The sequence below is a fragment of the Equus caballus genome, chromosome 28, assembly GCF_041296265.1.
Source record: "Equus caballus isolate H_3958 breed thoroughbred chromosome 28, TB-T2T, whole genome shotgun sequence".
Lineage (NCBI taxonomy): Eukaryota > Metazoa > Chordata > Mammalia > Perissodactyla > Equidae > Equus > Equus caballus.
The window spans coordinates 33,808,513-33,829,956 of NC_091711.1; the positions used below are offsets into that span (position 1 = coordinate 33,808,513).

Genomic DNA, 21,444 nt, shown 5'->3' on the forward strand with positions numbered 1-21,444 from the left:
TTCTGTAGTACATGGACCTTAATGATGCAGGTTTTAAACACCATGGAAAAGCTTACATAATCCACCACTAGCTCTGCTTCTCGATCTTCTCCTCTCAGTTTCCTCACGACTTTTTGGATGAAGTCTTCGAACTTGGTGGCCATATAGACATCTTCACTCTGTAACTGAAGCCCACCACATTTCTGTCTGATCTCTTCCACCAGCCTTAAAGTAAGAACCAGCTCATGTTACTTACATTTTCTAAAGGGTTGAGGGGAAGGGTATGATTACATTTGTCAAGTTGCTTTGAAATAAGACTTATGTCACATGCCTATATACATCCTATGACATCTTCTATGATAATAGAGAAATTGATAAGACTGGGAGGAAAAAAATTAAAAACCTGTTTAGAAGAACAGTGGCAATTTTTTCTGTTTTTAACTTTATACATGACTAAAAATAAAAGAAATCAAGGGAAAAACATTTTAATTACTTGCAAGCAAGATAATAAGGGGCACATAAAATTCCTTTCCTTTCAAATGTACTCAAAGAATAAGAAATAAAGGAAATTTCCTGACTGTAAAGATTATGAGAAACAAAAGTGATATTGTAGAATATTTTCTCTAGATCATGTATAAGAATAAAACAAACATTTGTTTGTATGACATGGTTAATATAGGTACTAATTAGAATCAGCCAATAAGTCAACATAATTTTTGGAGTCTTTTCCAATCCTTTGATTTTTTACTGTTGATTTTTCAAATTACAGCTGTTATTTGACATTTCCTGAATAGCACTGGTGTACTAGATACAGCATAGAAAGCCTACCACAGTTGTCGTTCAGTCATTTATTCTCTGAAAGAGATAAGGTGCCTTGGTAGTTCAAGATAATAGCATTAGATGCTTATGCTAAGTCATACAGTCCAACAGGAAATGGGTAATTCCTGTAGGAATATCTAGCTAGCAAAAAAAATCACATTAAAACTACAGTATTGGGGGCTAGCCCCGTGGCCAAGTGGTTAAGTCTGCAAGCTCTGCTTCAGTGGCCCAGGGTTTTGTTGGTTCGGATCCTGGGCAAGGACATGGCACCGCTCATTAGCCCATGCTGAGGTGGCATCCCACATGCCACCACTAGAAGGACCCACAATTAAAAATACACAACTATGTACTGGAGGACTTTGGGGAGAAGGAAAAATAAAATCTTTTAAAAGTACAGTATTGACATCCTTAGTTGAGCAAATTAGAAGTTTCTAGGAACTCGTGAATCATAGCTGAGAAATGTGTGATTTGAGGAACCAACACTCTTGACTTCTGACAATGATATTTGCTCTTGAAATGATCATTTTTGATTACTGGAATAAAAAAGCTTCATGAGGGGCCGGCCTGGTGGTGTAGTAGTTAAAGTTCACACACTCTGTTTGGCAGCTCGGGGCTCGTAGGTTCAGATCCTGGGCCTGGATCTACAAACCGCTCATTAAGCCATGCTGTGGAGGCATCCCACATACAAAATAGAAGACGATTGGTGCAGATGTTAGCTCAGGGACAATCTTCCTCACCAAAAAGAAAAAAAAAGCTCCATGAATGAAGGGACTTTGTCTTGCTCATGACTATATCCCCCATGTAAAAAACTGTTCCTGACATGTAGTCAGTGTTCAACAAATTTTGTTAAATAAATGAGTGAATAATAAATAAACAGAATATTCACCCAGAACACTTGCTTTGTTGAAAAGAAGGATTATGTCAAGTGGAGTAACATTCTTCACCTTGTTTAATTAGTGAATGGCCATAGTGTGGCCCTCAAAGAAAAAACACCTCTGCAAGACTCTCCAGTATTAGGATTCTGGTACACTCTTTGTGCCATGGTGGGGTGAGGGAGGTTCAGGACTTTCAACTTGCTGTGACCTTCTGTAGAGAAATTCTGACTATAGGGTGTGCAAGTATCCTGATAATTCTCATTCTAGATATATCATCCTGGGTAATTTGGGAGGACAAGAAAAAAGGATTTGGGGGAAGTGTAATCAGTGTCAGGTATCTTTCTGGATCAGACTATATAGGAAATTCCTGATTAACATTCTCACTCAGAGCTCCCCAATTCCAATGTCATATTGGAGGAAAATCAGCTAAGAAATATAAAGACAAAGTTTTAAAAGAAACAAACAAGTAGAAGGGCTGGTTTTCTAGGTAGATAGTAAATATGAAAACAACCCCTGGGGGCCAGCCCAGTGGTGTGGCGGTTAAGTTCATATGCTCCGCTTTGGCGGCTCAGGGTTTGCCTCTTCGGATCCTGGGTGTGGACCTACCCAGTGCTTATCAGCCATGCTGTGGCAGGTGTCCCACATATAAAGTAGAAGAAGATGGGCACAGATGTTAGCTCAGGGCCAATCTTCCTCAGCAAAAAAAGGAGGATTGGCAGCAGATGTTAGCTCAGGGCTAATCTTCCTCAAAAAAACCTCCTAGCTAGCAACAAAGAGAAGGGAACAAATATATGAGTTTGACCATGGAAACTAACAAACCAAAAATGATGAAGAAAAGAGAAATAGAGTAGATGGTTAGGACAGAGGGATAACGTCCAGAAGAAAGGATTTGGATTTGACTGTCAAAGCCAAAGTCAAAATCCCTGGTGGAGGGGTGTGGGTCAACAGGGGGTGGTTTTACCTGACAACATCCATTGAGCTTGCTCCAGATTTAAAGAAGTCTGTTGAGTCTTCAATAACAGGGACGTTGCTTAAAATTCCAGCCCAGATGACCTACATGAGGGAAACTTTTATGAGGGAAGCGCCATGTAGACACTGTGGCAGAGACGAGCTAGCTCCTCAGCAAACCTCTCTTCCTCATCTTGGATACATGGCTTGAGGACGCTTCTCAGCATCTCTTCAAGTTAGACGCAGCCGTGTGACTGACTTCAGTCAATCAATATGAGTGTAAGTGACCTGCACTCCCAGTGTTGGCCCATGAACACCTTCCTCATACCATTCTCCATGCTCTTATGCCCTTGTTGGCTGTCTTGTGTGACCAGAGTGACCTTGAAGATAGCAGAGCTTGGGTCCCTAAATGACTCTACCCCTCATCCTCATGTTCCAGCTTCACCCCTAACCCCCAGGCCCACCTAGAACTGCCGCGGATAATTTATGTGAGAACTAAATCTGCATATATTTTGGGGTTGATTTCCTATCATAGCTAATTAAAAAAAGAGGAAATAAAGTTCCATCCCCACAGGACTGATGGTACCAGTTACAAAAATGCCTGAGTTTTCCAAGGTAAGAGGAATAAAAAGGACATAAAATGTTCACCTTAATGGTCTCTGCCACCTTCACCTCCTCGGCTGTAAGTTCCAGCACTGATGTCTCTCCCCCTGAGAAGTACTGAGAGGCAGGAATCATTTTTCCATCTTCAAGCTGCAGATTTCTTACCATCAGCTACAAAATAGCAACAAAACAAGCAGAAGAATTGAGGATTAGGACAATTCAAAAGCGAGGTTGGTGGGGGGAGAAGTCTCATATATATTACACGGGTATAAGGACCGGCTTATTTGGAAAATACAAAAATATGGATTAAATCACCATCATGTGTAAAAGAACTGAAATGACATATTAATAAAGGCAGCAAAAGGGAAAGTTAAGCCTAGGGGTAGATACATCTCAAAATAGGTGATAAGGGGCTGGCCCCATGGAATGGTTAAGTTCGCGCGCTCCACTGCAGGCAGCCCAGTGTTTCGTTGGTTCGAATCCTGGGCGCGGACATGGCCCTGCTCATCAGACCACGCTGAGGCAGTGTCCCACATGCCACAACTAGGACCCTCAATGAAGAATATACAACTATGCACCGGGGGGCTTTGGGGAGAAAAAGGAAAAAAATAAAATCTTTAAAAAAAAAAAATAGGTGATAAGCCCCTGAAAAATTGACATTTGGATGTAGGTGTTTGGACTAAAACCTACCATATCTACTCTTACTACAACGACTGCCATCATTTGCACACTTACTCTGTGCTCAACACTTACGCACAGGGCACCGGGCTAAATGTGTATGTATGTGCTGAAATATCTTATTTAATCTCATAAATCCTGGTGGAGGCAGGTGCACTGTTATCCCCATTTTAATGATGAGGAAATGGAGGCTCAATGAGGTTAAGTAATTTGCCCAATGCCACACAGCTAGTGAGAAACAGAGCTGGGGTCAGAACCCAGAACTAGCTGGACTCAGAAGCCTACAATCTCAACAGCTGATGTATCTCGAGAGCTACCAGAAAGTAGCTGTAAGTGGTAAACTCCATTTTTGCTTTCTTCATTGGGAAGTTGCCCAAGGGCCCACTGAGGCCCAGAGCCCATACTCCCAAGTACAGGCCATGTGGGTGGGCACTTGCCTCAGGAAGCAAAGGCAATGAGCCTCTGAAGATGGCCATATACATCTCACTCGATCCTCCCAGACTCTGGCCATGGGAAGGCAGACAGACAGGATTACTCTCCCTGTTTTACAGACAAGGAAACTGAGGCTCAGAGGGGAGAAGCATCCTGCCCCAGAGCAGCAAGAGGCAGAGCGGGGATTCACATCCTCTTTCCCGACTAAACCCCAAACTCTGTCTACTGTACGGCAAGCAGACGGCGCAGGTCCTTGGGGCCCATCCTGAGGAGCCTTGTTCTCATCAAGGCACAGAGAGCCAGCTCATTCCCAGAGAGAAACGGGGCACAGACATCTCTCGCCTCCCACATCCCAATGCGAAGCCAGATTACCTTGTGAAAGCTATGGCCTTAATAACTTGGGTTATCGAAGGAAACCAAAAAGTTACTTTATAGATGACCATCTCGAACACTCACTGCTTTTCCATCGTTACCAAAAAGAACAAGTCCATTTTTGGTAACAAGACCAGGCTTCTTGGCACCTTTAATTTCCAGCGGTTCTCCAGGAGGCACGGAGCCGTTCAGTAGTGATGAGCCATAGAAAGTGACCATCTAATAAAGAGATCAAAGCCAGATGGGGAAATGAGGACGGCTGTCCACAGGGTGTGTGCGAGCAGCACTCCCTGCAGGAAAGCTGAAGTTGGGATGATCCCTTATGGTAAAACTGGGACACCCCAACGTGAGAGACGATACCAAGCATCTGTAGAAATGACACAAAGCAAGAGAGAGTCTGTGAACGTGTGATTGAAGAGTTTAAAAAAATGCCCCACATCGGGTGACATGAATATACGTTTATCGTTTATTCACATTGACACAAAGGGGAATGAGATCAAAAGCTCTGCCGGACTTTGCAGCCTGAAGGTGGGGTTTTTGGAGGAGGTTGGTGGGTCCGAGAGGGCAGATGCAGAGCAGGAAACAGACATTACAATGCAAAGCGATACACGATGGGAAGTACAGGGTGCTGTGGGGGTCAGTTCCTGGAAACAGACCGGCCCCAGACTGTAACCAAGAGAGCTGCACACCAATTGATTTGTTATTATAATTATTATTATAATTCTATGACTATTAGCTATCATTTATTGAGCACTATGAGAGTCAACATTTATTTACTTATTCTATGCTAAGGACTCAGGACTTAAATAAATTAACATGTATTAACTCATTTAATCTTCCCAGTAGCCCACAACCTATAAAGGAGGTCCTATTATTAGTCTCATTTTACAGTGAGGAAACCAAGGCACCCAATAGTTCAGTCACCTGCCCAAGGTTACATAGCAAATAGTGGCAGAGCCGGAATTTTAATGGGAACATTCTGGCTTCAGATCCCACACTCTTAACCACTGCACTAAACGTCCCCCCTTAGTTCTTCATCAATCCCACATATTTTTATTGGCACCTAACATGCACTGAGAACCCTGCTTAAGTGCTGAGATTATCAAGACAATAACACGAAGCCCTTGCCCCCAAGGGGTTCATAGTCTACTGGGGAAAGAGGGATGGATAAAGAGGCATTTACAATATATAATATGCTATGCCAGAGGTAGGCAGGGTGTTGGAATAGAGAGAAGGGACACCCAACCCCGTCAGACTGGGTGTGTGAGGTCAGAAACCTTCCTAGAAGAGGTGAAACCCAAGAATCTGATTTGATTTGGGATTCCCCAGGGATTAGAAGGCCCACCTTCCCTGCCTCATCTCACCCCATGCCTCTCACACCTGCTGCTCACACCTGAGGCTCCACTTGATCGAACTCTCTGCGAGTCCTGACTGCGTGATACACTCTGTCTCCGGGTCTTCGGCTCTGTCTCATTCTCCACCTGTTGACCTCTTCTCAAACAGCAAAGCGGTAAGCTTTTCTAGGAGGCCTTTCCCAACACACCTGAGCCTGGGCCTCAAGGATAGCATTTGTCTTACTGTATTACGAGTGTTTATTCACTTTTCTGCTTTCTCCATAAAACTGCAGCCTCCTTGAGAGTGGAGGCTGTGCCTAGTGTTGGCTTCACAGCAAACGCTCGATCCATGCTAAGTAAAGAGGAGGATGTTTTCTTTTAGGGCGTCACCTATACCTTGAATCACAGGCCCTCCTCATGCCCAAGGGAAGAACCAGAGGAAGCCTAGACTTACATATAAGACCTTTTACAAACGTGACATGAAAAAAATTGGTCCCTACTACATACCTGTCCATTTATCTCTGTCCAAGCTCCAGGCACTTTATCATGACCTCGGATCCAGTTGTGTAAAACTTCAGCAGATTGATCCCAAGAAATCTAGAAACACACGAAGCACAGGCTGAACTTCCTAACGCTGCGAGTCTCAAAGGCAACAGAGGCATTTCTCTCCATCAGTGGCAGAGGTGGGGAGGGGTGGGGCAGGCTGGCTCAGAGACCTACTTTTGGTGAGGAAATGGTGCATTGGGAAGTACTTAAAGGTAGCAGACCATGAACTTTGAGATGCGTTCTTGAGTCGATATAGATACCTCAGCATTTTCCTTCTTCTGGATACCTTCATATGTTGCCCCTTCTTCTGGCTGGGGAATACGAGGAGCTTTGCCATCAGCTATGAGTTGGACAGCTTCCACCTAAAGCCAAAAATATTACCAGTGTTACAGCCCAATGGTCAATGATGGCATGGTCTGTTTAACTGAAGTTTCTGTTTAACAGAATTACACCATATAATCTGTCCAGAGAGTCAGACTTTGATAATAACTGCCATTTCTTTAGATCCATCTATGTGCCAGGTGGTGTGGTAGCTACTGGTTGTAAAATATCCCTTGCAACATCACAGCAATCCTGCAAGGTGGATATGATTATTCTTATCTTACAGATGAGGAAACTGAGGCTTAGAAAAGTTAAACAACTAGCTCAAATCACAGAGAGAGTTTGTAGGCGTCAGAAGCAGAATCCACATCCAGGTCTATCCACTGCTGATGTCAAGCCTGTACTCTTAAAAATGATCTCCTTGTTTGTTTAAACAAATTTCAACCTCACCATGGTAACTCAATGGAAAGCTCAGGAATATATTGTAAAAGTCATTGTGGGTTATTGCTGCTCATCATGATGATTCTAGAAAGTGATCCGTGGTCATATTTAAGGAATTCAACTTGCTTTCTAGTTTAGGACACCTGGAATAAAAAAATGCCAAAATCTATCCACGAGTTTGATTGTCTTTGGGATGTGTCCTGCGGTCCCTTCCGTGTCACATTTATGTTTGCCTTGAGTTGAGAGCCTGTCTCCTTCACTGGAGGCCTAGGTGAGCTCAAGTTCTGAGTTTTCTCTCTCAGTATTCACTGCTGACCAACCTCCCGGAGATGGAGGAAGCCACGTGGGAACAGGGTCAATTCCACCCACTTCTGGCTATAATATCATCAGGTACAGGATCCGGGCTTGAGCAAATGCCCCTGAACACACAAAGTACTATTTTGATTGTAATTATCACTGTGAGCACGAATTGTGTGCCACATTTACACAAATGTCATTTAATTGTCACAATAACCCTATATATCAGGCAGTATTATCCACATTTTATAGATGAGGGAACCAAGGCTAAAGAGGCTAAGTGACTTACCATCGTCACACAACAAAGTGGTAGAATGAGACCTTTGGTGACACCAAAGCACTACCCTCTTAATCATTGCATGACACAAAGCACTGCTCTCCTCCCTCCCCGATCAATGGCCACTGCCCTATAGCATCTGACTGCCCATCTCTGTGTTGCTACTTCCACCATATCAAACTCTGGAAAACATTCAATGACACTGAAATGATCTTTCAAGATTTTTACAGCGAATATATTTTTACTTTGTAGTGTGCATGCTTTGAGCTTTTCATCCAGAGCACATCTGAATAAATAACGCAATGCCAGATTTCACCCTGTTACCTAGACTGATTTCAAATACTTTTGAAGGAAGTTCAAACGACATAGGAAAATTCCTTAAGATTCTGTACACTTCTTTATGATTAGTCATTAGAAACAGGGGTGGAGATTCAAGTATTTGGTAGAATAAATAACAGTTGGATGGCTACTTCATCCATTTGATCACTGCTCTCAGGAGAACAAGTCAGCTTCGTAGACTAAGAAATCTTAAAGTTCAGATTTCCACCCTAAATATACCATCCTATTGGTAAATGCAAAATCTGATTTTGTTTTTCTGCTTTATGTTTTTCATAAGAACTCATATGAGCAAATTCTTAATAAAAGAAAAATATTTCCAAATCTTAAAAGTTTACTAAATTCTTCTTGATGGCATAAATATACTGACCATGGCCTTGATTCCTTCAGGAAAAAGAAATCGATTATAAAGTGCATCCACTGTATCATTGGGCTCGACATCACATGACCTCTGAAGAAGGATGGGTCCCGTGTCTAAACCATCGTCAGCCCAGAAAACAGAAAACCCAGCTTTCTTATCTCCCATAATTAGAGTCCTGTGAAAAGAGGAGTTTCAACTTAAAAGGTTGGTTAACTGTATCATAAAGTGACGAATTAGGGATACTTAAGCACAAGGTAGTTACCATGGAAAGTAGACAGTGAATGAAGCCACCATGAGAAATTAACAGTAGAGCTGGGAGATGTCAGCACTCGTAAAAAGTGCTACTTAATGGTACTGCTATTTTACACATCCTCATTTCTGCAGTCTTTCTCGTTAACAGACACTAATGATTTAAAGTCTACTCAAAAAGGCTTTAGAGTCCATCATTACTACCACTCACTGACTCCCAGGTATTGGCTTTTTACTATAGCATCAAGTAATTTTGCCCACCCGGGTCCAATTCCTACAACGGTAGTTGACCCTGTATTAGGCAGAATTAGATAATGGAAGATAAAACGGAGGAAACTCAATGCAATGTGAAGAGGGGAACTGATTATTAATTTAGGTCATGTAATTCAGGTATAAGCATCACTTAGAGGTACAATTAGCTCGAGATTATCTACGTAAATTATGGTAAAATATGGCTGGTTAATTCAACTATTTGTATTTTGTTCTCCATAAAGCTTAGCCTACGAAAATGCTGGCCCTACAGGAGCTTATAATACATTCAATAAGCTGGATCTGTGGACAAATACAAATTAAGGCATATCAGAGAACAGGCTAATACAGACAGTATGAAGTGGTGGGTCAGCCATGCTCAAGATCTAAATCATCTTTACTTCTCTGAGCTACTAACTGAGCAAGACCTAAATCAATCAACCAATCGCTCTTTTCAGAAATATTGAAGAATTAGTTGGCATTTTGTTATCAAGAGCCTTGAAAAAATTCACATACTTTGACCCAATGGTTCTGCATGTGGAAGTAATGTGAAATGAGAAAAAATACAAGTTTAAGTACAAAGATATCTACGACAGTATTATTTACTAAAGCAAAAAAGAAATCAATTCATGTAATCAGACTTTTAAATACAATGAAATTTTTTCATTACATTTGAACTAAGAGTAGATTTTCTGTGTATTCAGAAACTTGACACTGAGAGACAATCAGGGAGATGTGCAGGTGAAGCAGAGAAGGGAGAGAAAGGGGCTGGCCCTGTGGCGCAGTGGTTAAGTTCACACGTTCTGCTTTAGCAGCCTGGGGTTCAGTGGTTTGGATCCTGGGTGCAGACCTACAGACCACTTATCAAGCCATGCTGTGGTAGGCATCCCACATATAAAGCAGAGGAAGATGGGCATGGATGTTAGCTCAGGGCCAGTCTTCCTCAGCAAAAAGAGGAGGATTGGCAGCAGATGTTAGCTCAGAGCTAATCTTCTTCATTAAAAAAAAAAAAAAAGAAGGGAGAGAAGGCGCAAAAGGCCCACCTCAACCCACACATAGTGTACCTATGGTATATGGGTACCTACAAGTACCAGGCATTGTTCTTGATACCGGGAAATACGGCAATAAAAATGTTAGAGCACAGTGCCTTCTTCCCTGAAGAAAGTTGAATGGGAGAAGACAGACAATGAAGATCATTTCAGGAAATTCAGCATTGGCTGAAACATACTTGAGATGGTTAATGCAAAAAAAGTTCTGTAGTAAAATAAGTTTTAGGACACTATGTACTCAGATTCCCTCTTGGTGATTATGATGCTCATATTAAAGCACAATTTTAAGAAGTCCTGTGATATAGAAATCCAGCATAAACCAGACTTGTCTGACCATAGAACCTTTGTCTGCTCAATGCCTCGTTATGTTCAGTGAAGCCAGGACTCCATAGACTATTCTTGGGAAATGCTGTGCTGGATGCTGTGGTACATCGAGATCTCAGGGGAGTTCATGTAATAGTAGCAATCAATCAAGACCTCACAATTGTTCAAATGTACCTCGTTCCTTGATCACTTCGGGAAAAACAGAAAGATTATGGATGATAGAAATAGGCCCATCTTTTCTGTTGTTAAAAAAACCTCACCAGTTGATAGCAGAGGCTCCTCTGTGCCTGGGAAGGATGGACGGGTGATAAATGATGGAACCGTGTTTGGGGTTGTCAATTACATCCATGGGGATGAATTGTGTGCAGAAGGGAAGCACGTTGAGCTCAGCACCCACGGATCTGTAGGCCTCTGCCACCTCCCTTATGGTCTTGCCTTTCACTCTCCATCTAGGGAACTTGAACACAGGGGTCCCATCTTTCTCGGCAGCCAAAGCTAAGCATGAAAGAGAAGATGATTTTCATTAAAAAAATTTAGCCATAATTTTATATTGCTATGGATTCGCACATTGTAATTTTACAGCTTCATGAAACATTTATAAATAAAACATGGCGAAGAACAATTTACATTCTGACCAGGATTTGACCTGTTATAATTTTATCATGATCTATCCATTTTTCTAAGGTGACTTTTACCTCTATATCTAAGATAGAATATGTTTGAACTCAAAAGTTTGTGTCTAGATAACACTTTGAGATTTTAATTGAAGCTTTTTCTTTTTTAGATCAAAAATTGTACCTTAATTACTGATACAGCCATTTAAGGAATATAGTATTTTGCTTGTTTCTTTTTTAGACTTGGAGCCAAGTGCCAGGACATGACCACCTGAATGAGACACACTCAGCCTGTGGCACAGTTGGACAACCTTGAGTCCTGCCCACTCCCGTTTCCTGGGGGACGTCCCTTTTATCACAGGGCAAACTGTAGATCAGAGATGATCCCAACAGATAAAGGGAGAAGGTCGCTGAGCTGAGCTGAGCCTGTCTAGTTCCTTCTCCCAAATTCACCAATCAGATAAGTTAGAGGAGGAGAAGGGCCAAGGATGGAGAACACATGCTCCCCATAAGGGTTTTGCCATACTGGCGCAGATCCAAGGCTCTCTGCTGAGGAAAATGTTGTCCCTCCCTAAAGGAATGACTCCATCCTACCTCTGTGTGAAAATCCAATGGCCCTCCCAAGTGTAGACAGCACAAACCCATTTCTTTCCATAATAAAATATCATTCTTACTAACTATACACCTTACACTTTTAAGCATATATATTTATTTTTCATCAATAACAGAAAGCAACTACATTTTCGGCAATATCCAGAAACTTTAACTGAGGCTTTTTGCCTGCATTTTTGGGGGTTCCCTTTTCTTTCTCCCCATCCCATCGACATTCACTGGCTCCAGTTGGGATGATGCCTCCCCCCAAAAGCCTAAATTCTGAAAGACTCTGGCCATCAAGGTAACACCTTGATCAAAACATTTGGAAGCCTTTGAGAGACCAGTATAATAAATGTTCACAAAATGTACATGTTCAACAAACTGTAAACAACTCAAATGTCAGATGACAGAAAAATGGATAAATGGTGGTCAAAAAAATGTGGTGAAATTGAGAGACAATTGTGAAAAGTTAGACTGGAAAAGAAAAATGGGGTGAAAGAGACTCAGAAGTCTTCATTTTAAAGTTACTCGACTGAGATGTGAGGCATCCAGGTGTTGCTGTCCCATATTGACTTTTGGCAACTCTGAGGCTGTTTTTGGCTGCTCTAGTTGACTATTCTGACAACAAGAATAGTTAGCTGCTGTCATTATTGATGGCTTTTTAGGAACCAGGCACGGTACCGAGCACTTTACATGCATTATCTCATTTAATCCATGTAAGATGGGTACCGTTGAACTGAGCTTAGTGAGTTTAAGTAACTTGCCCAATGTCATGCAGCTAGTAAGTGGCAGAGTCAGAATTAATTCCATGACTCTAGAACATACCATATGCTGTACCATCTCCCAGGCTATGCTATAAGTTGGGTTGGTATTTTTCCTTTCTTATGCCAGAAGCCCAAATGGCCATGACCAATGGAAAAGGGGCCTGGTCCTGGGTGGGACCAGATCCTAGAAAAGGTTCATTTCCCAGGACACACTCTGAAACGAGGTCTAAGAATCACGTTTGCAACTCTTCTGAAGTTCACATACATGGCAGAGACTGCTAGTTGCCCTGCTTCTTCCTTTAGTAAGGATTCCTCTCCTTGAGCTGAACACATAGCCACTACAAATAAAATGTATATTTCTCAGCCTATCCTGCAAACAGATTTGGCCTGTGACTAAGTTTTAGCCAATGAGATACAAGTAGAAGTAATATGTGCAACTTCCGGATTACATACTTAACGCAAAGCTTGCCCTCTGCTTCCCCTCTTTCCCTTCCTGCTTGCTGGAATGCAGATTTGATAGTTGGGGCTGAAGCAGCTACCCTGGACCACAAGATGGAAGCTCAGTGTTGATAATGGCAAAACAACAGATCGAAGGAGCCTGCATTGTAATAAGTACAGAGCTGTCACAACAGCTCTGATGGCCGACTCAGACTTGAGAAATGGACTTCCATCTTTCTGAAGCTAATATTATTTTGGGTCTCCCTGATTTGACTCCTAATCTGATATCACAAATATCGGTCCTCCCAAATGTCCACCATACAAAGTTGGTGGAATAGATAATAGTAGGACAGGCAGTTTCAGTCACAGGAATCTGTCCCCTTCTGCCTTTGGAGTCAGGTATGAATTCATGAGGCAATTTCCCTCAGAATTCCCCAGGTTGGGATAACTTTTTTTGAAACAAAAATCATTTCTAAATAAAGTGATTAAGTTCACGTGTGTACGTGCTCTTGACCCAACTTTTTTAGCTTGACTCCTGAAAAACAGTGTTAAAACATAATATCTTTAAAGTAGTAACAAGAATTAGGATAAACCCCGGAGGTGCTTTTTCTGAGAAAAAAGGTAAAATTTAGGGTTATCACAGATCATTGTTTTCCAACGAATGTGTTACATCATACCAGCAATATATGAAGATCCAAGTCATACGCCAAGACTTCGAGTCGCCTGTTCTTATTCCCTACCTGTACTATTTGTAGACTATTTCTATCTCTGTGTCTTGTACCCTTTATTGACATAACAATAGCTTGCAACTCAGAATCCCACTGCAGTTCTGCTCTGAGGACCGCTATCTTCTTCACTCCACCTTAATAGCCAAGCAGCCACAGCTATAATTTGTTCTGAGACAAATGCATTCTTTATGACCCCGCCTCAATTTCTGCTATCAGATGTGGCTTTCCCTTCATTCCATTGGCACTTCTGCATCAGACATTCTTCTAGATGTCTCAGAGCGCCTCTGGAAAGTCACAAATGTAATTCAGGAAAAATATATGCCTGGAAATTCCTCTGATGGCCCTCATGATTACCATGGAGGTAAGTGGAGAAACTCTTAAGACAGGAGGGGCCCGCACCTTTGTCTTGGGATCCACAGAGAAGGAGGATTTTTGAGTCTGTAACCACCCAGCAAATAGACTTGGCCTGAGAAGGCTTTCAACGGGCAGAGCGGATGTGTCCGAGCCCAGAGGGGAGGTGTGCAGTCTGGGACTTTGGGGCCATGGCAAAGAAGAGGAAGCACAGAAATGCTAATGAGGGACGAGGGCTCTGAGCTGGGCCCCAGGCTGGATAGTTGAAAGGCCTGAGCAGAGTCCTTGATCCAGGTGTCTCAAGATACACTCACCCAGGGGGTCAGCTTTTCCATCCTTGTCTGGAACTGTGAACACACCCACGACTCGGTGGCCCTCTTTGCAGAGATGGCTGTAGACTTCCTGTCCAAAGAGGCTTTGACCAATGAGTGCCAACTTTAGCTTGTTTTTGAAATAAACCTGTGAAACAGTTCAATGATGACAGGTGTTGGCACAGATAGAAGACATATGGATAATAGACATTCTTTTTTCAATCATACAAGATGACTTGAGGACTACAAAAGGTGCAAAGGTCTATAAAATAAAATTTTTGTTGACATACACTGAATCCCGACTACATCATCTATAGACCGTAGTGAAAATAATTTCACATTTCAGTATTCATCATTTTCCCTTTTCTCTAATTTCCTTGATTATTCATTATAATTATTGGGATTACATATATTTTTACAAGCCACTTCAACTCCTTAGTGAAATGAGGCCCGATGTTAACAAATAAGTGAAGGTTTCACAGTTAAGACGTGTTTAACTCTGAGCAAGATCTACTTCAATAAGATAATGCTTTTATGCACCTGCAATATAGAAATAAGAAATGGCCTCATCTCTTACCTCCAAAACAGGCCAAGAGCTAACACCTAGTATAACATAGGGGTCAAAAGCAGATCCTAGGGGCCAGCCCCGCGGCCAAGTGGTTAAGTTTGCGTGCTCTGTTTCTGCAGCCCAGGGTTTCACTGGTTTGGATCCTGGGCGCAGACCTGGCACCACTCATCAGGCCATGCTGGGGCGGCATCCCACATGGCACAACCAGAAGGACCACAGCTACAATATACAACTATGTACTGGGGGGCTTTGGGGAGAAGAAGAAAAGTAAAAAGAAGATTGGCAACAGATGTTAGCTCATGTGCCAATCTTTAAAAAAAAAAGCAGATCCTAGAGTCAAAACCTAGTGCTACCCCTTATCAGTTGTGTGGCCTTAAACAAGTAACCAACTTCTATTTGCCTTTTTTTCCTCATCTGTAAAATAGGAATAACAATAATACCAATCTCACACAATTTTGATTCAAATAGATGACTTTATACGCAATAGGTTTAACACAGTGTCTGACACAGAGCACTGTTTAACCAAGAGCTTTAATAATGTTTTAAAGGTTTTGCTATATACTAGACACTATTCTATGTTTTCTCATATAGTCCATAATCCCAAAATCCTTGGTAAGTGGCCTAAACTCATTTGACCTCAAAACTTGGACTGATCTAATGGAATGTTCCCAATAGTCCTTATAGTTTTCTTATAAGTTTGCACAAACTCAATTGGCTTCCAACCTGACCTGCATTGACATAATGCTATTTACAGTCTTTATAAAAATTATATGAATATTTATATGTTTTGCTGCAGAAAAATCAATGTGTTTGGTTACAGATACTGTCCCAGACCCGGCTGTGAATTGTATGTCATGTACTATCTATGTACCATATTAACTTTCTAAAATGTGAATAATTCTGAATCTCAAAACGCATTTGGCCCCACAGGTTTCAGATAAAGAATTAAGACCTGCACATCATTTCATTTCATTTAATCCACACAACTATCCTGTTTTATTGTCCCACATTTTGCGCCATTTTATGAATGAAGAATCCCAAGCTTAGAAATGTCAAGTATATCCCCAAGGTCATACTGGCTAAAAGAGGGAGAGCTGGAATTTGAACCCAGGTCTGTCTGACTCCAAAGCCCACATATGTACTTAAAATAACTAAAATGAGCTACCACTAGCCATGTCTTCCATATTCTTTTTAGAAGATTAACATTGATGCACAAAAATACAGCGATTATTAAGACATATAAACACCACATAGAAGAGAGTATCACTAAAGGGGTTGACGTTTTTAAGAAGTTTACGTCTTTAAGCAATTATACCTTCTGTAAATTCTCCCAAAATGGAGCCTTTTCACAAGGCTTGAGGTAACACGTTGACATGATGATTGTTAAGACAGTGATGAAATGCCATCAGGCGAAGCGGGTGAGATGTGGAATTGTGGGTGTAGAGACGGTAATCAGAGGGTCATGACTTCCTATGCGCTTCCCATCTTGGTAACAGACCAACCTCAGCTCCCCAGAACTCCTCCTACCTTTCATTCCTCCGTTTTAGAAGATGGCTCCACACGATTTGGATTTAGAATTTTTTTCCCTTCAATCTAAACGGGATTCTTTAATGATCTGGAAAACCATTCTAAATTAGTAAAGTCTCACTGTGAAAATCTGATTTGAGGAAACAATTTTCTCTTATTTTCCATTTTATTAAGGGCATTCCTTTTTAGGCATTAACTTTAAAAGCCTATGAGTTCACGCCTTCCTTGCAATTGAGCTGATAATTGAACAGTTAAGGTTTTAGTTTAAAAAATTCTTTTTCAGGGCCAGCCAAAGTTTCTAAGCCAAAAGAGCCTAGAGCTTCAACGTCTAACAGACACTCACAAGTGAACAGATGAACTCTAACCACAGCACAATTCGCCTACAGATAATGACGATCATTTTACTTCCTCTCATCAAAAACTCAAAACGTTCCATAAATATTCTCTCTTCAAATCCTGTAGTTAGTGCTGTTGCTTGAAAAACAACCAACAAGTTGGCTATTTTAAAAAACTTGACTTTATCTCATACCATTACCAACGCCAGATATTTTAAGACGTCTAAAACACTACTCTTAAAACACACAAGAGCCAGGAGGCTGAGCTGACTCGAATGTAATGTGCTGCTCAGCTGTGATCTGGTTACTTGAAGTACAGTTCCAGATTCAACCTTCTCCCAGAAGGACAGCGTTTAAAGAAACCACGTCAGCATCTCTGGCAATACTACAGTCATTGAAGCTCTTTCTGAGCTTAGACCAAAGCTGAAGCGACGAGGTGAGTTTCTAACCCTGAGAAATTCTCAGATTCTATGATTTTAAGAGTGTTTGTCATGAGTTAGCATAATTCCAAAAAACCAGACTGAGCTATTTGACCCTAGTCTCATTTCTCCCAATATGGCCTGAGAACTCACTGCCCGTGTTGGCAGAATCCGCTGGGAGGACATGTTAAAAATGTGGATTTCTGGGCTCCACCCCAGATTTAGTGAGTCAGACTCTCGGGCCCAGGAAGCTGCATTTAACAAGCTCTCCACTGACTCCCAGGCACAGTAAAATCTCAGAATCCCTGCTGATGGGCAGCGTGTGTCCACCTGCTACAAAAAAGATTCTGCCCTGGGGAGTTTGGGTCCAGAAGGAGGGGTGGAAAGAACAGCAAACAGTTCAAGAGATCCTAGTGCGTGCCAAGTATTTCATACATATCCTCACATTTTGATTGCCCAATGGCTCCCAGAGACTGAGATTATTAAACTGATTTTACAGATGAAGAAATTAAAACACAGAGAGGTTAAGATACAGCTCGGAGTCAAACAGCCACTAAGTGGCGGCCCTGAGATTCTAACTAGTTATTACCCCAGGGCCCACTGTTTTTCTGAAACACCAGCTGTACGATCCTGAGCTGAGCCTCTGTCAATTAAGATCTGAAATAATAATTGTTACCTATCTCATAAAGTTGTTATAAGGATTTAGTGGGATAAAGCATGTAATGTATTAGTGCAGTGTGAGACAATAGTATATGCTCAATAAATGTTAACTATTATTATCATTATTATACCACAAGTAATACCTAGGTAAATAAAAATGATAGTAAAGGATCTCTACAAGCGAAATTGTACAATCATTTTTAAACTGAATTTTTTTTAGAGGGAGTTATATTTGCTTTACTTTTTTTTATTGTGGTAACTGGTTTATAACATCATATAAATTTCAGGTGTATATCATTATATTTCAATTTCTGTGTAGGCTACATCATGTTCACCACCCAAAGACTAATTACCATCCATCACCCTACACATGTGCCCTGTCACCTCTGTCACCCTCCTCCCTCCCCCCTTCCCCTCTGGTAACCACCAATCTAATCTCTGTGTCTATGTGTTAAACTTAAATTTTAACAGATAGCATCAAATTGGCTTCTAGAGAATTTGAGGAACTGTTTTCTCATCCCTGCCAACACACGATATTGTCAAACTCTATGATTTTTGCCAACCTGATGAGTGAAAAATTATATCTTGTCCTAATTGGCATTTCCTTGATTACTAGTTTGGTTGAGTGCCTTTTCATATTTTATTGTCCATTTATATTTCCTTTTAGGTGCATGATCTTTATTATTGTCTGTCTGTATTATTGTCCATATTATTATTTATTCTATGGGTTTCATTATTCTTTACCTAAACACAAGTTTAATCATTTGTCCCACTAATCTGTGGACTCCTTGAAAGCAGGAACTATTTATTGCTTGTTTATTGTTTTATCCGTTTTGGCTGTGAGACTCTGAAAAAGTTATTTAACTTCTCTGGGTCTCAGTTTCCTTATCTGTAAAATGGGCATGATAACAGTACTTACCTCACTGAGATGTCATGAAAAGTAAATGAGTATATATATATATATATATATATATATATATATATATAAAGCATTTATAACAGTGCCTGGCACATACTATGTGCTATGTCTGTGCTATCTATTATTATTATTATATCCTCAGGATTTAAACAAAGTGCTTGGTACATAATACACAATTTAATATGGCTTGAAGTTGAATTTGGAGATCCTAAAAACAAACTAGACACCAAATCAAGGGGTCAGGCAATGAGGAAATAAGTTAAGGACCTGATCGCTAGAACTAGGGTATAAAGTCAGAACTTGGTTCCAAGAAGCAGGGGAAGGGTCCAACCTGTTGAACTGGATCATAAGGTAACCTCAAGTCCTGGAACCAGGCTATGAACCCAGAGCCACCAGCCAGATTTGTCCCAGACAGTGGCAGCAGAAGCTAAATAACAGAGTGCCAAATAGTTACGAGGGCTAAATAACTCCCACCATGGGGAGAAATCAAGAAGCAGTGAGCCAGGCAAGATATTGGAGGCAGACAATAATAACTGACAAAGGGTTTTATTGCTCTATATAGTTGCATTAATTTAAAAGATCTAGCCATATCACTAAGCTGAAATCATCAGATATTTCTAAGTCCATTTCTTTAAGATAGAGAATGAAAAAATTAATTCTATTAGGAAGTGTTATAAACTAATTTTCCCCTCAGATTTCGCTCGGTTCTGAGAGATTTTTTTTCATCCTTCTTCGATCCTGCTTTAATACCAAACCCAAAAGCACTGTGTGAATTTTTTAGTTTTATAAGAAGAAGGCATAATTTACATAAGGTAAAATATACTCTTTTCAGTGCACAGTTCTGTGAGGTTTTTGTTTTTTTGTTTTTTTGTTTTTGAGGAAGATTAGCCCTGAGGTAACATCTGCTGCCAATCCTCCTCTTTTTGCTGAGGAAGACTGGCCCTGAGCTAACATCTGTGCCCATCTTCCTCCGCTTTATATGTGGGACGTCTGCCACAGCATGGCTTGACAAGTGGTGCCATGTCCACACCCGGGATTTGAACTGGTGAACCCCAGGCTGCTGAAGCAGAATGTGTGCACTTAACCGCTGCACCACCGGGCCAGCCCCTAGTTCTGCGCGTTTTGACAAACACACCATCATACAAGCATTGCTACCATCAAGATAAAGAACAGATACATCACCTTCAAAATTTCCTCGTGTTCCATCGTCATGAATCCTTCCCCCACCTCTAGCCCCTGACAACCACTGATCTTTGTTTTCTCACTACAGTTTTCCCTCTTTCCAAAATGTCAGGTAAATGGAATCATATCATACACAGCTCTTTGAGTCTGTCCTCTTACACTTAGAATACACATTTGAGTTTCATCCTTGTTGTCGTGTGCATCAGTAGTTCTTTCCTTTTTTTTCTGAGTAGGATTCCATTGTATGGATGGATACATCACCATTTGTTTATCCTGTTACCAGCTGAAGGATATTTAACCAGTCTCCAGTTTTTGGTGGTTATGAATAAACCCTCTCTAAACATTCACAAATAGGTATTTGTGTGAACATACGTTTTCATTTCTCTTGGGTAAACACCTAGGAGTGAAGCTGCTGGTCATATGATAGGTATTTGTTTAACTATGAAACACTGCCAGTTTTCCAAAGTGGCTGTACCATTTTACGCTCCCATCAGCCATGTTTGATTTTGAACAGTCCTTACAGAACACAATCCAAAGGATGGATCCCATTTTCTATGGAGTAAAACATCCAAAATTCTTCCCTTACCATTCTACATCTTCCTTTCAGCCACTGAAGGACCTGCCTCTTCCCAGCCGTTATGTCACTGCTCTTCCATATGTTCTCCTGGGTACTGTCAGGTTCAGGCCCCCGACCCCTGACCATGCCTGATGCTTCCTCACACGCACGTTCTTGTTTATGCCATCTACCACCTGGAAGGTTCACCTTTTTTTTTTTTGAGGAAAATTAGCCCTGAGCTAACATGAGCCACCAATCCTCCTCCTTTTTGCTGAGGAAGACTGGCCCTGAGCTAACATCCTTGCCCATCTTCCTCTACTTTATATATGGGACATCTGTCACAGAACGGCTAGATGAGCAGTGCCCAGGTCCGAGACCGGGAAGTGAACTGGTGACCCTGGGTGGCCAAAGCGGAATGTGTGAAGTTAACCACTGTGCCACCGGGCTGCCTAGAGGTCCAGCTTTTATTACTGAAATCTTATGTAAACCCCACTATTGTAATCTTTTCATTCTTCAAGACTTCCTTCTGCTCTCCAGAAAAAGAGAATTCAGTGAAAGGTTTGACAGAGGGGGCCAATAAAATGAGCAGGCACAAGCCCCTTGCTCTCTGTGCCATCCAACCCAGATTCCCATGTGCCACGTGGCGGGACAAAGCTAAGGAGGAGTCCAGAGCACTGCTTATGGGAGCAAGCAAAAGCCTACTAGAGCAGGTCTCTTTTTCCCTTATTTTAAAAAAAGGTAAACACACCCAAAGAAACTAGAATTTAAAGTGAATTCTCATTGTTTGGGGAACAAAAGCTTTTCCATTTATGCAACTTTGGGCCAGTTCTTGGTGCGAGTCAAGACTTCTCTTGCCAAGTTTTTTACATCTGGATATGCACACATGCACATATGGCTTTGGCAGAGTAGGCAAATCGAGAAGCAAATTCTTTCACAACACAGCAAATATCTATTTCTTACCAAAGAGATAATGTACATAGGATGGATT

The 21,444-nt window shown here is 41.3% G+C and overlaps 1 protein-coding gene across 2 annotated transcripts in view; it reads right to left on the minus strand.

Moving 5' to 3' along the window:
* ALDH1L2 (aldehyde dehydrogenase 1 family member L2) overlaps positions 1–21,444 on the minus strand; it is a 58,174-nt gene that overhangs the window by 35,861 nt on the left and 869 nt on the right. For both annotated transcript variants that reach the window (XR_011433802.1, XM_001498616.5), the window contains exons 2-10: positions 14,294–14,438; positions 10,751–10,985; positions 8,629–8,794; positions 6,847–6,948; positions 6,548–6,637; positions 4,791–4,925; positions 3,270–3,395; positions 2,635–2,726; positions 57–204 (exon numbers count right to left, since the gene is read on the minus strand). Coding sequence is in view for 1 of the 2 variants with exons in the window: in XM_001498616.5 (XP_001498666.3) it covers positions 57–204; positions 2,635–2,726; positions 3,270–3,395; positions 4,791–4,925; positions 6,548–6,637; positions 6,847–6,948; positions 8,629–8,794; positions 10,751–10,985; positions 14,294–14,438 (1,239 nt within the window). In the remaining variant the exon portion in view is untranslated. The remainder of the gene's footprint in view (positions 1–56; positions 205–2,634; positions 2,727–3,269; positions 3,396–4,790; positions 4,926–6,547; positions 6,638–6,846; positions 6,949–8,628; positions 8,795–10,750; positions 10,986–14,293; positions 14,439–21,444) is intronic.